Source organism: Ciconia boyciana, chromosome 7, assembly GCF_034638445.1.
Source record: "Ciconia boyciana chromosome 7, ASM3463844v1, whole genome shotgun sequence".
Taxonomy (NCBI): domain Eukaryota; kingdom Metazoa; phylum Chordata; class Aves; order Ciconiiformes; family Ciconiidae; genus Ciconia; species Ciconia boyciana.
In genome coordinates this window covers 62,059,493-62,081,486 of record NC_132940.1, presented here as the reverse complement: position 1 = coordinate 62,081,486, position 21,994 = coordinate 62,059,493, and the positions used below count along the sequence as shown (strand labels likewise).

Genomic DNA, 21,994 nt, shown 5'->3' with positions numbered 1-21,994 from the left:
GGTTTGTTGTGCACTGGCACGTCACATACAACCCAAACAATCATGACTGATTTTAAATTAATGCAAGAAAGCTAAAACATAAACTGGAAACAGCTTAAGGAAACCAATGTAAGATAAAATACTGCTGCTTTCATACAGAGCAAGTTTCATACAAGTTCTTTGGAGAGTGGAAAGGTGTTTTTGTTGAGATCGGGAAGCGGAATGATGTTGAGAGGTGACTGAAGGCAGACCCCAAGGTAGAGCCAGGAGTGGAACACAGCTCTAGACCCCTGCATGCCACGCAATGCCACAGGCAAAATAAGCCGCAGCTGAGATGTCATACTTAGAAATGTGCACTTGAAAATGTGGTAATGGGGGAGGTAAGCTCATCCCCCCAGGGTCCCTGAATCTGTCAGTTCTCAAAACGCCCTCAGAAAAGGGCTATTTGCACAAGCACTGTAATATTACACCTCTTGCTATCCTGTCAACCCTGCGGGATCTCCTAAGGGATTTCATGTGCTGATTTTTTTTCTAGGTTCTCCACAGAAAAGGAGCAATTTCCCACAGTCCCAAACGGACAGAAAAGTCTAGGGTGTTTAGAAATAGCACACTAGAAAGATGACCATGCAGAAGGAAGGCAACCCCACGCACATGTTAGTAGAGTACAGAGAAGCTATTTTCTACTGATCGACAGTGCTTTGGCCAAAGCACTTTCCACGTACCCAGCCTGACACAACAAATATTGTATGACTGACCTCAAACACTGAAAATCTCCACCCTAAGCAGATGCAAGGCATCCTTCAAAGTTCATCACCTAAGCATTTGTTAGAGAGCCTCCTGACAACTTGGTGTTAATTCCTGAGCATCTGACACTCGATAACAAGTCACCCAGGACACACAATCCTATTTCCCAAACCATCTGAATGGCAGCCCAGAGTACGAACCTCAATAACGCGCTTTCATAATTTTATTGAGCGCAAGTGCTCCTCTTCTCCCAAGCATCACCTTCTCTCTCTGTATCACTTTGTGTCACAGCTAGCATTGATGGTAAACTTCTCAGAGCACACAAGCTTCAAACGAACCAGCAGATTTTTAAAAACAAAGAAATCTGGAGGCATTAAGAACAGCACTTCTGCTCCGCAGGGAAGAAAACCCACGTAATGCCAAGCGATTCAAGCATGGCACTGAGGTGGACCTGCTTCCCCGAGATGCCAACTCTTGCAGGTAACTACTACTCACTGCCAGTTGAGTGCTGCTTAGAGGAGAGCCACCAAATACAATTTCTCTGACACACCAAGGCGGCTGCTGCTTGCAAATGGTTTTGAACTCTTCAGGGGAGAAATTGCTGAGAGCTTCTGTTTTGATTCCTAAAAAGCCACAGTAGCACCTTTTTTGGACTGTTTCACTGGGGCTGGGAAGGCAGCGGCAGGCTGTTCAGAAACAGTAGCAAGCTGTAGCAACAACAGCTACATTTGTTGTAGTCTCCACAACGATACCATATTGCACAAAGTTTTCCTTGCTACCATAAATAAATAGAAACAAAAGTAGACCAAATTCTCGGTTTCTAAACATTTTTTCTCTGGCACATGAATCTGCAGAGCATACATTTTTTCATGCATACAGAAACTTGGCAGTTTAAGCTTTTCACTTCTTTCAGAAGTGACAGCAAAAAAAATCATTGTAAATGCCACAAAACCAGATATATTTAGGAAACAAGACTTTTCTCAGGGACACGAGACACTTGTAAGACAAGGAGTTTCATTTGAAAAAAATAACCTACTAAGCACATGAAATATCTTGCTTTGCATGTTTAGCTGCAAGTCAGAAATGAAGCACTTGATGCCAAGTGAAAGCTGTTGCTCAGAAACGAGATAAAACAATGAAAACACATAAGTTACTTTGAAGCAAGAAGGAACATTACAGTGGCAGAGCCAGCACTAGTTTTAGCTAGATCGGGTTTATTACACGACATGCAGATTCCACTACCAGAAAGGACCTATACATCTTCAAACGTGTGAAGTTGGACTCTGCCATTTCCATTTATTCTGACAACAGGTTTCCTTCAAAGAGAATTTAACAAATTAAGTACCCAAGTTTACTCCCACCCTCTATGCAAAGGAAAAAACGAAGGCCACAAGATGGCACTGGTCAAACACTCAAGAAATTATTGAAAGGTTGGTAAAATGTGAGCATTGAGTCATGCCCACGCCCAGTTTCTAGGGCCATGTCTGTTCCCCGCTGAGGCGAGACCTGTGGTGGGGCAGTGGTGCACGCTTGGCTTCCATGGCACAGGGCGTGCACGTGTGCTGGCATTTCTGGTAAATTTTCTGGAAGTGGTTGATACCGGCTACAGAAGCACGGAAGAGGTTTGGGCTATGATAAGAACTACCAGCAGAGGTAACCGAACAGCCTGTTTCCATGATGGTGAGCAGCATGGGATGGGCACTTGGCACTACCTCTTCATGGAGATGGTGCCGTGGCTTGGCATGCAACGCGTAGGTTTGCTGCATGGCAGGGCCAAAGCCTCTGCACACAGAGGAACGGCTGGGGACAAGCCCCGACATTTACCCCCTCACGGTCTGTTCTTCCACACCTCACCAAAATATTTGTCGCCAGGTCCCCGGACTCGGAGGCTGGCATGTTTTTGCAAATTCATCTCTGCGCTTCTAAAATCGATGAGTAAAATCCAACGTTTCTTAAACTCGACGAGTCAAATTCAACATTTCCAAGTTTCCATCACCGCAGGGCTCTCCCAGATAAGATCACACGGGTGGCGGTGAGCCCAGCCTTCCCACCGCCCGTCCTCCGGGACGGAGGGGATACAAAACAAATCTCGGCGGGGACTGACATTCTGGGGCCTCCGGTGGGCGCGGGTGGCCCCGCGGTCCCTTCTCAGAGGAGACGCCGGCGGGCCCAGCAGAGCGGACGCCGGGCCGGCCCAGCAGAGCGGACCCCGGCCGGCCCAGCGGCCGGGCCCCGCCGCGCCGGGGCCGCCTGGACCCCGACCCCCGCCCGCCTCAGCGGGGCCGGGCCGCCTCACGGCGGAAGGGGGCGGCCCCCGCGGTGGGGCGCGAGGGGGAGGGGGTCGCGCGCTGCCCCCCGCCAGCCCCCATCGGCGGGAAGCGCGAGCCCGCGGGGAGCCGCCGCGCGTGTCGGAGCGGCGCCGGCCGCGCGCCCCACGGCTGAGGGAAGCGCGGCGGTTGGCCCGGGGGCGCCGCTCCCGTTTTGCTCTGCTGGGGCCCCCCGGCGCGGGGGCGCGCCCCTCCGCTCCCGGCCGCCGCCGAGGCTGACAGAGACGAGCTCTTCGCGGCGGCAGTGGCGGGAGCCGGCCGACCGCGGCCTCCGGGCGGTGCGGCGGCGGGAGCCTCCGCGGCGGGCCCCCGGCTGTGGGGGGAAGACAGGGACCCCAGGGCGGGCCGGGGTGAGGAGCCCCCTCGCTGACGTTTTTTGATGGCGGAGCCCCTTCCCCCCACCGCCGCTCCCTCCCTCCCGCCCCCCGGGCTACTCCCCTCGTCCGCTGAAAGTCAGCGAGTAAAACAGCGGACGGGCGCGGGGAGCGCGGCAGCAGCCATTAGGGTTAGTCACACCAGGGCCTCCCCACCCGCCACGCGACCTGGGGGCGCCCCCGCGGGGCTTCTTAAAGCCTCGCGGCCACGCCCCCCGCGCCTCCATTGGTCGGAGGGGCACCCTCCTCCGCCACCGTTGGCTGCGGCGGGGCGAGGGGGCGGGAAGGAGAGAGTGGCGGGAGTTTGGAACGCCCGGGCCATTCGTCCCCCGGCCGCACCACGTGCTCCCGGGCGCGCGCCTGGCCGTCCCCTCCCCTCTCCGCCCCTCTCCGCCCCCCGCCCCTTCCCCGGGGCCGGGGGCTGCGGCCGGGGCCGGGACCTGGGCCTGGGCCTCGATTCGGGACCCGGGACCCGGCGCCGGGCCTGGGGCTTGGAGGCGGGATTTGGGGGCCGGTGCCTAGGGTTTGGGGCCTGGGGGCTGGGCTTGGGGCCCGGGCCCGCGTTCCGGCCCTGCCCGCCTCAGTCGAGGACCCCGGGTGAGGAACTAGGCCCAGAAACTTCCCCCGTGCCCCCGCAGCAGGGCTGCGCCAGCCCCCCGTGCTCTGTTGGAAGAGGGTATTTCTGTCTTCCGTGATCTCTCTTTGTGCAAGGCGTATTCTCCCCGCACGGTACCTGCTCCCTGCAGCGCTCGCCTCGGACGCCGGCTGTCTCGCCTCTGCTGCGTCACGTTCCTCAGAACAGTTTTTGTGTGTTTGCTTTTTGATCCTGAGATTTCCACGGAAAAGCAAGGAGTTTCAAGGTCACACGGTTTTGCGGGTACAACGGAGTTTGAAGCAACAGCGTAGAGCTCTCGGTCTTTCTAACTTTAGTTGTGCATATACTGTACAGCATCGTTCTGGTAAAGAGCCTCTTTAAAAACGTAATTTACACCTATTCAGGAAGATGTATTCATGGACTGAGAAGGAAGTAACTGTGCCAGACGTTATGATTTTTATTGGACTTTCAAAAGGCACGCTGCGGACACAGACTTCCCCTAGACACTAGCTTCCAGGTAGCTGTAATCTCAGGTTCTTTTCCATGAAGTGTTAAGTAAAATCTGTTACAAAATCACATGTACTTTAGAAACATTTTCCATGCATCGTGTTAGGCTCAGCCTCCCTGTACTCTGTCACGGTAATCTGCATCGGCTGGAGGGCACTCAGGGAAGCGAGGAGCCGTCTGTCCAAATGGAAAACTTCCTCTTATGAGGAGCACTGACTTTCACCTCAACACCACCTGGGACCATGCAGACTATCTCCTTGTTTAAGCATTCAGCTTAATTCCAGGGAAAGAGGCTGAAACCACCAGAAAGGTCCGGAGTGGAAGTAAGGCCCTGTGCCAACATCACGATGATGACTCGTTCATGATGGAATTGGACCAGAGCCTCTCAATCCCTGGTGACTCTATGCCAACATGAGGAGGGTGAAAGAGGGTTTCAGGACAACGAAACCTTTGATTCTGAACCATAATTTCATGGCCACCTGGACGGTGGTAATTTTTTTCCACCTCACTAGGATTCTCGGTCATCTCTTCCTCGAGGCTCAGGCACACATAATTTTTCTTTTCTGCCTTGTACAAGCAGCTCCTCAGCTGTGGCGACTTGTGAAGTGCCGCTTTCTTTCAGAATCCGTGTTAGGAGCTCTGTAAGATCACAGCTGTCCAGGTCAAGCCGCAGATTACCACGGGGCAAGCAGTAGCCTTCAAAGATTGGTACGCTGCGGGTGACACCGTAACCGGAGACCATGACACAGCCTGTGCTGAGACCTGGAGCAGAGTGTGAGCACAGCCTGGATAGACACACAGAGCTGGTACCTCAGCGTGCTCAGGGAAGAGCTCTGCCATTTTTTCTTGGTTAACCAGAGGGTTAAGCGGTGCCTCAGGCAGAATCACTGTCTGCTCACTGCTTTTCATCTTCAGGTCATTGCCATAGACATTCTTCCACACAGCCTCCCTGTCTCCCCAGGACGTGACAATCCCACGCCCTTCTGGGTACCTCCAGGAATCACATAAAGCACAGTGGCACTGCACAAGCACTCTTCCACCCCAGTGTCCACGCCAACACCAGCATCTCCTCTTGGTCAAGGTAGTCTGTCTGGGGATGTCCCAGGTAAAGGACATTAGGAAAAAGCACTTTGTGTACATTTAAATTATGTGTCTTGTTCTGAAAAAATGCTGGAAAGATATTTGGCCCTTTCACAGGCCGGGCAGCTTCAGCAGCTGTGAGAGCTGAGACCATTCAGCTCCTCGGAGAAGGTTGTAGCATGTCACCTAAACAGGACCTTCCTTCTTTAACTGTGGTTGTCAAGCTATGACTGAACACATTATTATATCAGTAATAATACATATTCATTAGTTAATTCGTATTCTGTGTTTTATTAGTTTATTTACAATTATTAAAATTGAATCCTCGGGGACTGCTGAAGACCTTGCAGGAACAAAATGGGTGTTATTAATTGGTTTTAATTAATATTAATATTAGATTTATTTTTATATTTTATTATATATGTATTTATTGTAAAGATAAAATTAAAATAATATTAATAAAATTAATATTAATTAATAGAATAACAAAATGGGTGTTACTAATATTGGGCCAATACGTGATCGGGCAGAGATGTGGCTGCAATGTCAACCTTTTCCCACTGGGCGCTACAGTTGCGCACGACCATCTTGTGATTGTGGCGTGCCACCAAGAACGCGAGCGCATTCCCACAAGTGTTTTTCCACGTGGACCTGAGAGATGTCGCAAGCATGAAAAGAGCTAGTAAGGATGCTGGTTTTTCCCAAATGCTCTTTTGTGGCACCTCGTACACACACATCCTTGCAGCTATTAGAAACCGCTGCGTGATGACAGCAGTCGTGTTAAGAAATCTTGCAGCTGCCGCTGCCAAACTCAACAGAATATTGTCGCTGCTTGCTTCCAACTTTCTTCTGTTTTCCCTTTCCCTTCCCTGTCACTGCTTTCTTCTGGAGCCTTTCCCATTTCATTTCTCTTGGCTTTTCTTACTCCTCCTCTCACCAGTGGGGTTTGGCTTGTGTTTCCCTTTGCAAAGGATGGCAAAGCTAAGTTCCCTTCTACAGCTCTTTCCGAAATCAGGCATTTCAGTGCCTGGTGTACTAGAAAATCCAGGAGGATTAGTCACTTCCTCATTTTCCAAGCTCCAGCTGTAGCGAGAGGCCTGCAGAGGAGCCGCTGCCTGATGTCTGAACGCGCTGCGTTCAGCTCCCAGCTTGCCTGCGTGCTCTCGCTGCCTGCTTTATCGTGGTCCTGCCCTGCAAGCTGCCAAAGGACTCCCTTTCTCCTCCCTGGCTGGGGCTGTCTCATTCTGATTTCCGATAAACACACACTGAACCTGCCCCGCTTTGCTCCTGCCGGAACTGCGGTGCTTTACATCTCTCCTTGGCAGCCCTGCCTGATCTGTCCTGCTCATGCCACCTGCAATTGCTGGCACCAGCAGGCAAAGATCTCTGTCGTACTCCGCTCCCCTCATCTCCCTGCGCTTTTCAGCTCCTTTGTCGGTATCTTTCTCCTTGTCCGTGCTTCACTCCCAACAAAGTTGTTCTTCCAGCCTCTGTAACCGCAGCAGGACGTAGATTTGGCACTGTAAGCAACAGCGTCTCAGAATGACACCTTGGTGTGAAATATTAACCGAGGGTACGGCTTTTTATTTACAGATCCGTTGAAAACCTATTAGCGTTCTAGGGAAGACCACGATTGTAAAGTTTCTCGTTCACACCAATGCTGTTCTTCCTGGTGTGTGTGGAGAAGGGCAGTAGGTGACATCCCCGGAGCACCCCGCAGCTCGGGGGTGACCTGCTGGCGCTGCCGTGCGGAGGGGAGGCCCTCGGCGGAGGGAGGCTGCGGGCGCCCCGGGGGCGTCCGGGGCGCTGCCGGCGCGGACAGGTCGTGGTTCCGCGGGGCAGCAGGTCCTTGGCTGAGCCCGGTGCTTCGGGCACCGGCGTGACGCGGAACTGCGACAAGAAAGTCATCCCCGGCGGCCGCGGGGCGGGACGCCATTAGTGGGGCCGCTGGGAAGAGCCACCCCAGCGGCGTTTCCGTAGTGTAGTGGTTATCACGTTCGCCTAACACGCGAAAGGTCCCCGGTTCGAAACCGGGCGGAAACACCGGCCGGGCAGGCTCTTTTCTTGGCGGACGCAATCAGAACCGATCCCCGCTGGGCTGCGCACCGGCAGTAGCGCATCGCTGAACTTTTAAAACTACCTTTACCCGAGTTCTTTTTAATCGGACGCACAGGCACGGCGGGACTCCTCAGCGCTGCTGCGTGAACAATTCAACTCAGTTTACCGATCCAGCGTGCGGGGCGAGGATCTACGCCACGGGAGCTGCGCCAGATCCCCCCCGCCCTCCCTGGTGTTACGGCTCTCGGGTGAGGCCGAGTCCCGCCGGCTCCGCTCCGCCCCGCCGAGCGCGACTACATCTCCCGGCATGCACAGCTCCTCGCCACGCTTAACGGCGGGCCCTGCCGCGGCGCGCTGCATTATGGGAGTTGTAGTCCGCGCCTCCCCGCGCTACCCGGGAAGCAGTTCGCGGCCCAGCCCTGCCCCTTCCCCTCTGCGGGACGGGCCGTGGCCCCGCCCGCGTTTCCCGCTCTGCCGCCGGGGCCACCGCTGCCCCCAGCCCCGAGCCGCCCTCGGGAGCGGGACACCGGAAGTGCCATCCCGGAAGCGGCGCGCGCGGCGTCATCAGAAGATGGCGGCCTGAGGCGAAGGCGCTCCTTCCCTTCCCCTCCGCAGGTGCGTCGGGTGCCGCCGCTGCCCTCCTGCCGGCCCGGGGGCGGTGCCGCAGCGGCCCGCGGGGCGGGCGGCGCCGGGGGCACGGACGGCGCCCGGTCAGCCCGGCCCGGCCGCGGGGGACACGGGGGTGCCGGGGCCGGGGCCGGGCCCGGGCGAGGGCCGCGGCGGGGGAGGGCGCTGCGGGCTCCGTCCCATCCCGCGGTGAGGCCGGGGCCGGGGGGCCCACGGTTGTTGCGGCTCGCCGGCCCCCCCGCCCGCTCGCTTGGCGCCGAGGCGGCTCTTCCCCCTGGGCCCCGGTGACCGCTCGGGACTCCCCGCACCCGGGGTCTGCTCGTCCCCGGTCCCTGCGGCGGGGAGCGGGGCTGTGCCCGGGGAGCGGCTGCCCCCGCCGTCGGAGCGCGGTTCGGTCCGAGCCTCGGGTGGCCCAGTTCTGCAAAGTGCTGCTCGGAGCCCGGTTTTGACATGACAGCTCATAAGCTTAGGCGAGCTAATCCTCTGATCTGGGCGGGGGAGTATCCACGGCCGTGTCCTTTCCCCCTCGTTCTGTCTCTAAAATTAGCAGCTCCCCAAGTTAAGAAGGATCCACCCATCTCGTCCTACCTCGTACAAAAACGCTACTACGCAAACTATCCTGCAGGATTCGAACACCGAGTCTTTTGTAATCATTAACTTACTCTGTTGGGGGGGGGGGGGGGGAAACAAAGTTAAATCTTGTGTGCAAATCAACTTTTTTTGCTTTCCCAGATCAGAGCAAAGAGGCTGCAGCTCGTTATCAAAATGCAGTATTCCCATCACTGTGAGCACCTTTTAGAGAGACTGAACAAGCAGCGAGAAGCCGGCTTTCTTTGTGACTGCACTGTTGTTATTGGTGAATTCCAGTTCAAAGCACACAGAAATGTGCTTGCCTCTTTCAGCGAGTACTTCGGTGCATTTTACAGAGACGCGTCTGACAATAACGTTGTTTTGGATCAGACTCAAGTGAAAGCTGATGGATTCCAAAAACTCCTGGAATTTATTTATACGGGAAACTTAAACCTTGACAGGTAACATATGCTATTAAAGGGGGAAAGAAAATAGGGAAATAAACTTTGTGTGAAGGCAGTACTGGGTTTTTTGTTCTTTGTAATAAGTTCTGGAGAAACAAATAGTAGTGGAGATGATACGTATTAACAAGTTGAAGATCATCTGTTTGTATGTTTTAAAATACCACATGGTACGCGAATGCCAAAACAAAGGTATGTTGTCTGATATCTCACTGATTGATAGTTTCACTCTCCAAGTCTTTCTGTCTGGATTGGAAGGGATTAACAATCTGACGTGATTCCCGGGAGAGGGAAGGATAAGTGTATTCTTTCTGAAGTTGGATTATAGAAGTCCATTTTTACAGAGAACACACAGAAATTGTATATACAGGACAGACAAAGGTCTGAGGAATGCATGAGGATAGGCACAATTTAAATAAAATACGTTTGTTAGAATTTGCATGATCTGTTACTTAAAATATTATGTTATAGTGTCCAAAAGGAGTCACAGAAAAAGTGTTTCCCCCCTTACCGTGTTGATTTTGTGCCCGTTGTGTTGCTTTATGCACAGTGAGGATTCTTTGCAGTGCTTTTCTCTCGGGGAAGGAAAGAGATTATCCCTCATGAGGGAAGTGTGACTACTTAGAAGTATGTAGGCCAGGATTTTAACTCCTTTCTCAATGTCTATGTCAAATGCATTTTACAAAAGCTTTGTTGCTCTCAATGTCTGAAAACTCATACTCGGTAATTTAAGTACGCAGATGCGGGGTGGTGGGTTTTTTTTAAATTAGCTACAAGCTTTAACAGCGACAGAGCAGTGTATGCAGCTGTGTGGTGAGGTCAGTGAGCGGTGCTTTGCAAATTACATATGAGCAGAAGTGTGCAGCGTTCTTGATGTCTGTCTGGGACCGCAGCAGGAGAGTTTCTGGATTCGTTCTGAGCAGTTGAGACCTCTGAAGGAAGAGGAAGGTGAAAGTACTGTTCTCACCCAGGGAGAACTGTTTGACTAAAGATGACACCTGCAGGTCTGCCCATGGGCACCCGTCATATTGTACTGTATCCCTTTAGGTGACTGCTGCATCCGCCTGCAAATTCTGTTGTCTTCTGTGATGGTGGGTGCCTGAGTGACACCAGAAGGGTGTGCTTTGAACTCAGTGTTAGTATGATACAGGATACTAAACCAGTTGTATTCACGTACAGAGAGTAATTGTGGCTAGTTACTTACTGTTTAATTACATTTACTGTGTAATAGATTGTTAGAATGATGTTGTTTACCATTAATCTCTATTCAGAGCGCTGTAAATCCATAAATGCATTGATGGTACATGTTGTCACCTTTTCCAGATCAATTTTTTCTAAACCGTCAAGGCCTGCATTGCAGGAACTGAAAATCAGAGCATAGTAGTTTAAATGAGGACTGCCTAGGTATTAATGTTGTCTGTGTGCAGCTGATACAGAATTAAGACTGCTTGCAAATCGTTTTATAAAACAAGATTAATACCTGCCTCACAGAAGTGCTGAGGTGAATGCACCGCTTGCGAATTACTTAAGACTTTTGGCAGAAGGATTATAGAATGGTAATTTATGCATTTTATTCTCCAGTGTTTTATCCCTTTGTGCTGTGATTTCCGAGCTTTTTGGTCCAACAACCATGTCTAGCCTCACCACCTTACAATTGGACTTTTAACTTAAAATTCTACAAAAGGCATGTAACTGAAAATACAGTTCTCAGTTCTGTGGATCTGCAGACCCCACTAGGCATGGGCCATCAGTTTGGGAGTAGTTGTCATACTAGTGTCTTACGGCACTAATTAGATCTTGCTGTGTGTGTTCTCAAAGTTACACTTCCTGACAGTGTAACTTCTGTAGCTGTGCTGTCTGTATTCGGTACAGCTGGTACGGAACAAATGTTTGCTTTGTCCAGAATATTGTCACCCAAGTCTTGTTTTCTTGCAGCTGGAATGTTAAAGAAATTCACCAGGCTGCCGACTATCTCAAAGTAGAAGAAGTGGTCACTAAATGCAAAATCAAGATGGAAGACTTTGCTTTTATTGCTAATCCCTCTTCTACAGAGACATCTAGTATCACTGGGAACGTTGAAATGAACCAGCAGACTTGCCTTCTGACTCTCCGAGATTACAGTAATCGGGAGAAAGCAGATGCTGCTTCTGCAGAGTTGGTTCAACCACAGGCAAAGAAAGCAGCTTTAGAAAAGAAATCTCCTCAAACCAAAAAGCGAAAGAAGAACTTCAGCTCCCCCAAAAGCATACAGAATAAATCAGTCCAATATCAGAACGATGTGACCGAGAACACATCCATTGAAATGTTCTTAGATGCAAATAAGCTGGCCACCCAGATAACGGAACAGGCTGCCCGAGGCAGTGATAACTCTGAACTGCAGCTGGCATCTGTGGTGGAAAGTGAAACACTGGCAGCGCAGGATATCCTAGTTCAGACTATTGCAGCAAAACAGAAACGGGGAAAGCCTCAGCAAAGCTGTGCATTGAAAGAGCACTGTATGTCTAACATAGCCACTGAAAAGAACACTTACCAGCTGGAGGGTTCAGGGGAAGAACTTGACCAGAAGTACTCCAAAGCCAAGCCGGTGTGCAACACGTGTGGAAAAGTCTTTTCAGAAGCCAGTAGCCTCCGTCGACACATGAGAATACACAAGGGAGTGAAACCGTACGTATGTCAGCTTTGTGGGAAGGCATTCACCCAGTGCAATCAGCTGAAAACACATGTAAGAACTCACACAGGTAAGCTGCTGGCCTTGTCTTCGTGGACTGTGGAGACCTGTAATCACAGCCTGTGCATACAGGACTAAAAAGATCTTTGCATTCTGACTTCCTCTTCTAGAAATTTTGTCTGCTGCTGGTACGCATATGAGAGTAGTACCTATATCCTGGTAGCATGAAATGTTTCAAAGGTTTTCAGTACAAAATCATGGTTTCTACTTTAAATAGCTAGAGAGGACTTTATTAGTCTGAGCACCTTGATTTCTGGAAAGACCCGGAAGAGCTGGCTACGTTTTAACTCTGTAGAGTGATTAAATGGGATGAAGTGCGAAAAACTATTGCCAGTAGAGCATGAAAAGCTCGCTGTACTTGATACTAGAATTTCTGTTGTTCTTTTTTAAACATCACATCCTAATATATGTTTGATAACAAAACTGGGGGGAAAAAGCAATCTTGTGACAAGTAGGTAACTTCTCCCATAGAGTCTTCAAAAAAGGTAGGGGAGGTGGCTGAATTACTACAGCATTTGGGATTTTATTTAGTAAAACGTGCAGCTGAAATGTGTGATGGAGTTATGATCTCCGCATTCAATAACATTACTAGAAGTTCGTGTTGTATCAAGAGCTACTGAACAAAGCATCAAAGAGAAATCAATTACGAACACTTAAACGTTAAGACAACATGTCTGACTTGAAAGATTATGAAGAGCAAATTGCTGGAGCCTGGGAAGACGTACGGGAGAAGTACTGTGCTTGCTTGTCTTTTTGTGTGTTCTTCCCTAGAGATGGAAGACTTGACACCGGGTTAGTCTGTTCTTCGGGCTGATCTGGCATAGCTCTGCTGTACTTAGCCCAGCGAGCGGCAGAGGGACCTGGTTTACGTAGTTTTCTTCCTTTTGTGGCTGGCATTCAGAATTCTGAAGTAACTGTGAATCAGATAAAAAATTGTTTACTTTTGCTCTTTTTCCCCTTTGGAAAACTCTGAGCAGAGGCCAGCAGTGGAGCTCTTTCCAGGAAGCTGTGAAGATGTGAGAGGTGACGTAGGAGGGGTTGAGGTACAGCTGCAGGAGAACGCCTTGCTTTCAGTAACCGAGGGAGAGGATTTCAGATATTGTCAGCCAAGGACTAACCAGATTCATGTGCAAGATGGAGCTTGCGAGCAGTATTCAGGGACAGTTTGCTGGTAGGAACGTCAGCTGCGCTTTTTACTTTTGAGGGTGTTATACTGGGAATTTTTGCACGAGTAGGTACGGAATTTCATGGTGTTGGTTGCTAGATGACAGGTTAGATGTCTAATGCTTTTATTTTTGAAGTTTTTATGTGCACAATATACTTAAGAAATGTTGAGTTCCTGATTTGCTTGTGCACTGCCACAGAAATGCAGAGATAGGCTCTTTCATACTGCCGTCTAGGACTGCGGAGTTGCATGATCCGTTACATGAGACTGTACTGACCACTAAGCAAACATGAATAGTCAGAGGAGTACCTGTAGCATTCTACAGCAGACACTAACAAGAAATTAGTGAGCGCCAGGCTGTACATTGAAGACGTGTTGCTGTTTGACAGGATTTACTGGTGGTTCATCTTGAATATTCAGAATCGTGAATAGACATAACCAGCAAAAAGTCTGAGAATGTAGTAGTAGCATTCTTAAAATAATGTGGGGAAAGGCGTAATTAAAAATATTAATTATTACATTTTTTTCCACTAAAGGAATGTGTTCAAAAATAGTCTGTTATCCGCTGTATTCCTGGCATGTTCCACTTCAGTGGACTGATGACGGGATGTTCCAAGATGCTATTTGTAAGAAGTATTAGAACAGACACTTGAGCTTTGGTCAGGTAATGGATTGGAAAGCTCTCTTATGTAAATGCAGAGAGCACAAGGGTTTTATTTTTCACTAGGGGAGAAGCCATACAAATGTGAACTATGCGACAAAGGCTTTGCTCAGAAGTGCCAGTTAGTGTTCCACAGTCGGATGCATCACGGAGAAGAGAAACCATACAAATGCGATGTCTGCAATCTGCAGTTCGCAACTTCAAGCAATCTGAAGATTCATGCCAGGTAGGCAAAAGTGAGATCCTGCAAATGCTTATCCCTATGTTTATTTAAACAGAATAATTCACTCCAGCGTGAGCAAGAGTTACACATTCACATAATTTGGTCCTTTCTACTCTTTTTCACTTGGGTCTTCTCTCACACTGCATAACAGAATAATTACATCTATGTACTTGCTCATTAGGGAAGCAATTTGCAGTTTATGAATGTTACAGCATACACCCTGGTATCCTTATGGCAGAGATGTGGGGTTTGTTTTGTTTTGTTTTAAACTGCTTGTAGCACCAAAGAGAGGAGAGTGCATTGATGGGAAGTGAAACAGAACAGTTCTCACTGTTCGCTGTCTTTTCGCATTTTTGGCAAGAGCAGGAATGATGTTCCCTTGTTAGGAATCTTCATTTTCTCTTTCAGTACACTGTAATGCAAAACGTGCTGAGTTCTCATGGTGCATGTTACATGTGCAGGGCCTGTAGTTCAGTTCAGCCACCATAGAAATCATGGATGTGCTGATTCCAGAAGTCAACAGACGGCGAATTTTACTCTGTGAGAAACTGCTAACTCAAAACCAAATGCACGGTTGTTACATTTTTTTGGTTCACAGAACATTAGCACAAGGAACTTCAGGGATAAAGTACTAATTTGGGAAAGTTACTTAATCGTGGGTGTTGCTTCCCTTTGTGCCAGGAGATCACTGACGTCTGTTTGTTCGCAGGAAGCATAGTGGTGAGAAGCCCTACGTGTGTGATCGGTGTGGTCAGCGGTTTGCTCAGGCCAGCACACTCACCTACCACGTGCGTCGCCACACGGGGGAGAAACCTTACGTGTGTGACAGTTGTGGAAAAGCCTTTGCCGTCTCAAGTTCTCTCATCACCCATTCCCGAAAACATACAGGTAAGGGGAGGCAGAGCACTGTGGTACCAGAGCAGGCCTGGCAAGGGAGGAGTGGCTGCCTGCAGAGGGGTCGGAGATAGGTAATGACCAGGAAATCTCTAGGTTGGGAGTTACCTCTGGAGTTGTCATCCGGCTCCTTTCTCATGTTTTTTCCCTCTGACCCCAATTTAGGGAGCTCTTTCTCCCACTGGACGTTACCTCTGTTTCATTTTCATTTGTTCTTTATGTGTATTCTGGTTTATATATTGAAATAACAAACTCCTTGTGTTTCCTTTAGGAGAGAAGCCATATATCTGTGGCATTTGTGAAAAGAGTTTTATTTCCTCTGGAGAGCTCAATAAACATTTTCGGTCCCATACAGGTCAGTTTCCAGACAGGCTGCTTCCTGCACTATAAATAATATTCTACGTTTACCCTTTTGCCTTTAAAATACACCACATTGTGCTGTACTTGAAAGTAGCACAGTTTCTTAATTTATGTATCTCTGCGTTAACGTAATTTAAAGAAAGTATTTGTGAAAAATTTTTGTGAAAAAGTGCCTTTTTCAGACTAATATATTTGTAACAGCATAGGTGTTGATGTATGATCATGGCTTTACTTCTAACGTTTGGGGTTTTGTGCTTTGTTTTGGTCTATTATTCTGGAAACAACTTTATTCTGAATACAGACACACAGACAAAATAAGAGTTACAAAGTTGTATTTTAAAATACAACATTGAAATCCATTATCCTACATCTCTAACTGTGTTTTCTTTCAATTTCAAGATTGTTCTAACTGCCAAATCAATTTTTTTCAGGTGAAAGACCGTTTATCTGTGAAATGTGTGGAAATTCTTACACAGATATAAAAAATCTTAAGAAGCACAAAACGAAAGTTCACACAGGTGAGTTCCTTGTGCAAAGAAAGGTTAAGAAATTACATCAACTGTTTTGTCTTCAATGCTGAGTAACATTATTTTTTGCTCATCCAGGCCTAAAATTAAAAAAGAAAAGATTTTTGGATAGTAGCTCTCTTTAGAGCCAAAAGCATCTGCTTTAGAGGTACCCAAACCCTTTAAAGCCTAAAGTACATGCTTTAAAGTAGATTCAAGACAAATTTTCAAGCATTTGCATTGCTATAGCAAACACACGTTGAGCAACATAGAAGTGGATTGCTGCCAACAAGAATTTCTGTACGTGAATATTTACTTTCTTGTCCTAGTAATTTGTGAGAGCTTCCCACATGAAGGCATAGTCTGAATTGTAGGAAATTTTTTACCTCTTCTGAATGTGTCAAAAGAGTATGTCTTTATGAGGGTAGTAACTGGGGTGAACAAGGCGTACTGGTTACAAGAATTACTTTACATCTTGAAGGCACAAATATTTTTAATGTAACAGTGAAAGATTTTTTTATATATGCAGTCGATGTTAATCCAAGTCTGAGCTGGATTAGCAAACGCACAAAATCAGACAGCTGGCAAAATGTTCCCAGTTGTGAATACTGCTCTAAAAAGACTTCTCAAATACATTCAATTCCTATTCTAGATACCAGAATTTGATTAGGAAGAAATTTGACATATATTGCTTGCCTGTGGTACAAAGCACAGAGGTGTTCAGATAGCCAGCCTCATTCAACACTGGCTCCATACACCTCATTATCTGTCCATCCTTAAGTGTATTAACCATAATTCCCTTGCCGCTGTCATATGGGAAAAGGAATAATAGGTGTCTGTGTGTGTCTGGGTTGGGAGGGAGAGGATGAGAAAACACGAGTCATACACAGAGGCAGCTCTGAATGTCAAAAGCTTGAGAAGCCCCATTTAGGAAAGCCCCAGTGCAGCAGGAAGCCAGCGGAAGCAAGGGTGAGGTGAGAGGAGCAGTGCGCATGGAGAGGGCCTGGCAGAGCCTGAGGGCGTGGGCTGGCAGAGCTGCCAGGGCACATCAGCTCTCCTGCAGAGACAAGGCAGACAGGAGTGCTTCACCACCGAAATAACAGGCTTCGGAGCACACTTTGATAGAGGAAGGGTCAAATATCCGATGTGGCTTAACCAGAAAGCTGTCCAAGAGCAGTGGCAGACTGTATTCAAACAGGAAGACAGTGAGGAATCCGTTAACAGTGATTTCAATTAAGAATATAAAATAATTTCGCAAGTGACTGGATAGAAACTGTAATGGGTCTGGCTGGAATGGAGTTAAATGTTTGCTTCCGAAGAAGTTTAGGGAGAAATGGTATATTGTACATTGCTATCTCAGTTAAAAGAGGATGCTTGGATGTGGCTGTGGTTCTTAGATTTTCCACCCCAGAGAAATCTCAAGGAAATCTTCATAATTGCATTTTTTCCAAAGCTCCTTTGTTCACTGTGATGTTAAGGATTTGTTATCTTCTGTACCGTGCCAAGTAGAGACCAAGTTGGAATGCATCATCCTTCTAGTTGTTGTGCTACAAGCAGCAGAGGATGTGATTCTCAGTGCTTACATTGTATTTACAGCTCATTCTGGCTTCGCGGCATATTGAAGCGACTGGTAGCCCAGCTGCCTGGGCAGTCTTTGACACACCAAGTGTGTGTTTTGACAGTCATTTGAAAGGGAATTTGCACAGAAGCTTTTGAACATTTCTTTCCTTTTTTTTTTTTTCTCCGCAGGATCTGAAACTCCCCCTGATTCTAATGCACTTGATAATTCTTTCAATGAACAAGAATCCATTCAGAGTCAGAAAAGTCCTTTATCGGAGTCCATAGATGTGAAACCCTCCGAGATGTCTTTAGCACTTCCTCTTCCTATTGGGACTGAAGACCATCAGATGCTGCTTCCTGTGACGGGTAGTCAGTCTCCTTCATCAGAAACATTACTAAGATCTGCTGTGACTGGATATTCAGAACCTCAGTTTATTTTCTTGCAGCAGTTATACTGACAGTGCAGTACAGAGCCGTCAAGGTAATTTGGTAATGAACTTGCGTACGTTTGGTAAGATGAACATAAGCAAGCAAGCAGTCAGACTTTTTGAAGTGGATTTGTTCTTTTTTTTTTCCTCTGTGTAAAGACACTTGTAAGGCATTTCTATTGTGCAGTGCTGTCTTTTGGGTTTTGTTGAATTGTGCTAATCTACAATCAAATTTCTGTTGGCAATTAACACTGATTGCCAGGAGATGATTCCTTTCCAGCAACACCTGCCTTAAGAATTCTCTGTTAAATATGTTAATGTATTTTGGACATCTCCTCCCATGTTCCTGCTGATCTGATGTGTCACAATGTCATTTGAGAGCAGACATTTTAAGCCATATTTGATAGTTTAAGAATATTAACCCAGAGGTGTAAGGGGAAAATCATGATTTGGATGTACTAACAAGCCTGTACTGCTGCATTCCAAGGTGATACAATGGTACATGATGGAAGGTAGGCCAGTGCTCTGGTGAGGTGCTTGCAAGGAATTACTGCTGTCTGCCAGAAGTAGCTGTCTTCAGCTGAGGTCTGACCAGAGGGAAAGGAAGTTTTGTGTGTATTTTCCTGACAAGGCAAGTAAAGGAGGGTTAATTTTTTTCAGTAATGTGGTAAGTCAGAGGGTTCTAATGGCATAGATACTACTGGGTATTCTTTCCAACAAGTCACTTTTTCTTTTCTTTTTTTTTTTAAGTGAATCCAGCATTGTTGTATCTTGTCCCAGATTTATTTTTCACATCCCTAAAATGCCCTGGTTTTGGCACAAACAGCAACATTTGCTCAAAAGGAGAGCTGCAATATGCATGTTGTAGATGAGACTAAAAGATGCATTGACTTAATTGTGAGGCATGAATCATAGCTTCATAATCCTTTTTTTTACAGTAGTGCCTCTTATGCTAGACAGTAGGTACAAAAGAGGAAATAAATCCTGCCCTTCACTGTGAAAATAATAAGTGAACGCTATATGAGGGGGTGTTAAAGAAGAATACAACAGAGCAGATTAATATTATTCCAGGCCAGCTTTTGTTAGAGTATGACTGATTTGTTTTAATTGAAGTATTTATGTATTGCTTTACCTCTCATGTCACTTGTCCACAGTAACTGCACAAAACTGGTATCTAGCAAGACTCATGTAAAGGTAGGTTTTATTACTAGCAACGTACGTTTTTAAAAAGCAACATTTTTAGTGTCTTGGTAGGGTCATTGGTTAAAGACTAGTTGATAATAGGAGTACTTTTAGACTCTGTTTTGCCAGTTTGTGCCATTAACATAATGTAAGCATTATTTAAGTAATCATCAAATAGTAAGGAGACAGTCATAATACTATACCAACAATGCATTGAAAGATATTATTTGTTGGTTATTTACTTGGTGCTAGCATTTTATTTCCACTGATGCCTTGTGTCCAGACACTGATAAATAGAAGAGCATAGGCGATACCTCTTAACTGATTCTGTTCTACATGGAGTAATAACTAATCTGCACCTTAATTAAACAAACTTGTGAAAAATTTCTTGGAGGATTTCATTCAAATATTCTGCAAATAGTCCCTTGACTCCTGAGCATGAGTATAGATTTTTTTTTCCTCTTCCTACATGTTTGTACTTGTAAAGTAATAGACCTTTCGCTTCTTTGTGTTGATCATCTTAGTATGTGGCATGTTTAAAACTCTGCTGCTTGATCATATTTTATGCTTAAACATATGGCCAACTTGCTGATGAAGTTTACCACAGACAGCAAGGAGTAAGCCATGTTCACCAGGAACATTCTTAATGCAGGCATCTCTATCTCTGTCCACTGAAGCCAATTGCCATACCTGCCTGACCGTTATTTGCTTTGCTTATCTGTACCACAACATTTATGAACAGCTGATATCCTTCGTAAAGCTGGCAAAGGACAATGGATGAAGTTCCCTGTTTGTTTGGGGTTTTTTTCTGTTTGTTTGGCATTTCCCCCTTTCCTCCCCCCTTTTCTTTTTTAGCTTCTGTTGATGTAGCACCTGAAGGATTCCTTAGCCTTGCCTTTTAAGACTGAAGAACCACAAAGGTCGGGATCTTGACTCTGTATAAAAAAAGCGAACTCTGTGTAGCTCGTCCTAAGGTTCCTCTTTACTTTCTCTCTCTGAAAATAGAGCAGAAGTCTTGGGATAGACATAGGCTTAGTCGTGAATACTGAAAACGAACAATACCCTACAATTGATAAATTTCATATTTAAACAGCTTTGGAAGATAAACTAATGATATGCTGCTGTTACCTGAGGAAAAGTAACTGAAGATTAACATATCCAGGATAAATGACCACAAGAGAGAACTAACTCTGGAAGAAAAATTAAAAAAAAAAAAATCACATTCCTACCTAGAAAATGCATTCCATAACAATGTTTGTTTGGACTGTTTTTATATTTCTAAAATTATAGCTTATTACTGTATTCTTAGATTTCAGACTTTTTAAAAAAATACAGTGCTTAGATTTATACAGGATTTGTTTAGATACTTATAACAGTAACACTTGCTTTGTTAGTCATTTAGTTTTCTTTATAGACAAGAAGATAATCATTATTTTTTACAAGACAACAATTTTAACCTTTCTTAATAGAATACACAGGCTTGTAGTTTTGTCTTGGAGCAATAATTTAGTGACCTGCACTCTTGAGTCCCCATCTGAGAGTCTTGATTTTTATCCTCATCTTTCATGAAGATATCTCAGCTGCTGAGGTATGATCTCTATGAACTGTATTCATTTATTAGAATATAGATTTTTAAAATATATATATATATTAAAAAAAATTTTGTAGGTGTGTTCAGGCTGGGTGCTGTAGGACCTGAAGAAGCAGGTCTGTACTCTACCTTTTGCCAATAGATGCATGGAAATCAGCTGCACATCTAGTTCCTAGGCTTAAGGATTCTGAGCTCATTTTGGAGATAAAAGGTTCATAACAGTATTGATAATTTCTGTAAGGGACTAATGTGGGAAAGCATGGAATCTTTTTAGGCAGACATCTCTTTCTTGAGACCTACCTGCAAAATGAAAGAGGGAATTTTAATAATGCCATTAACAGTAATTTAGAGAAAACGACATGATTTGTCACACTGTTGTTTCAGTACCTTTTCAGTCAATTTTGCACTGAAGTCGGTGCAAGTTTTGCCTGAGTAGGTTATCTGCGTCTAGAAATTTCTGAGTTGGCTGTTTGGAAATACTTATGTGAGAATAGCTCCTTGTATGACATTTACTTCCAAATGTGTCCCTAAGTGTGGGCACAAAGCACAAGAACTTTTCTGAAATCATGTGTTTCAAAAAAACTTTCAAGTATGGACAAGGATTTCAGGGCTGTGATCTTGGAGAGGCTATCATTAAGCCTTGCAGATTTAAGTTCAGATAAGGACTAATAACTGATTTTTGGTTAAATTATTTTTAAAATATCTTTCATGTATATACAATTTTTCCTCTGTTATTTGTATATAGCTCAACTCTCAATTTTATAATCCCCTGGGAAGGGAGGGAGTTGTACATATTTAGCCTGAAGTGTTTTATGTTAGACTTTAATAAACTTGTTTTGTAATTTTCCCTCACTTTGTGTCTCCTGTTTATAACTGCAAGGGGTAGCAACAAAAGAAGGAGGGAAGCAGTCTAACATAACCACCGTCAAAGCGCCCTGTCAGAAGGACGCACGGTAGCCCTTTGCGCAGCATACTAACACAGCAAGGATTACTGCATTTCCTTCTCGGCAGTAAACACACCTGATTTTTCTCATAGAAGATATTTTGGGTCTGTTCAAACTAAATTAAAGACAAACTTTATTCTAAATACGATATAGTATAATGACTCTTAGGTTAATTTTTTTTCTACTTCTTTTGAGGTGTTTGGGGTGTGGGTTGTTGGTTTTTTACAGAGTGCTTTAAAGATATACTTTTTATGCTAAAGTAGATATTCAGTGGATTTCTTTATCAGAATTTGTATCTTAACTTATTTTTACTAGATCATTTAATTTTACAGAAGGTAGTATGGTGGGTAGAGCACACAGTAGGACTTGCGGGACCTGTGTTGTACCACTGGCCTGCTGGATCAGTCATTTTCCTTCCCGTTAAACTGGG

At 46.2% G+C, this 21,994-nt stretch overlaps 2 protein-coding genes and 1 non-coding gene across 4 annotated transcripts; 2 read left to right on the top strand and 1 right to left on the bottom strand.

The window, feature by feature from the left end:
* Positions 1 to 4,771: 4,771 nt before the first annotated feature.
* On the bottom strand, positions 4,772 to 5,802 carry ACTRT3 (actin related protein T3). The gene is given in 3 exon segments (XM_072868451.1): positions 4,772 to 5,073; positions 5,075 to 5,327; positions 5,330 to 5,802. Coding segments are annotated over 3 exon segments (795 nt in total). The 5' UTR covers positions 5,667 to 5,802; the 3' UTR covers positions 4,772 to 4,868.
* Positions 5,803 to 7,576: 1,774 nt separating this feature from the next.
* Positions 7,577 to 7,649, top strand: TRNAV-AAC (transfer RNA valine (anticodon AAC)). Its single transcript has one exon. It is a non-coding gene; the product is annotated as a tRNA-Val (tRNA).
* Positions 7,650 to 8,107: 458 nt separating this feature from the next.
* MYNN (myoneurin) lies at positions 8,108 to 21,472 on the top strand. 2 transcript variants are annotated; one of them, XM_072866895.1, is made up of 9 exons: positions 8,108 to 8,279; positions 9,024 to 9,322; positions 11,258 to 12,060; positions 13,943 to 14,102; positions 14,809 to 14,987; positions 15,265 to 15,348; positions 15,785 to 15,871; positions 17,609 to 17,900; positions 18,335 to 21,472. In XM_072866895.1, exons 2-8 carry the CDS (start codon positions 9,057 to 9,059, stop codon positions 17,875 to 17,877), a joined length of 1,848 nt encoding a protein of 615 aa, XP_072722996.1. In that variant the 5' UTR covers positions 8,108 to 8,279; positions 9,024 to 9,056; the 3' UTR covers positions 17,878 to 17,900; positions 18,335 to 21,472. The 2 variants fall into 2 exon arrangements, with proteins under 2 accessions (XP_072722996.1, XP_072722995.1); XM_072866894.1 differs by having other exon boundaries at positions 17,609 to 21,472.
* The last annotated feature ends 522 nt before the right edge of the window (positions 21,473 to 21,994 follow it).

Bases quoted from the DNA above. Each gene is read 5' to 3' on its own strand.
- MYNN (XM_072866895.1), top strand. From the start codon at position 9,057: ATGCAGTATTCCCATCACTGTGAGCACCTTTTAGAGAGACTGAACAAG. The intron at 14,103-14,808 runs GTAGGCAAAAGT...GTTTGTTCGCAG, and splicing joins AATCTGAAGATTCATGCCAG to GAAGCATAGTGGTGAGAAGC. The intron at 15,872-17,608 runs GTGAGTTCCTTG...TTTTCTCCGCAG, and splicing joins CAAAACGAAAGTTCACACAG to GATCTGAAACTCCCCCTGAT.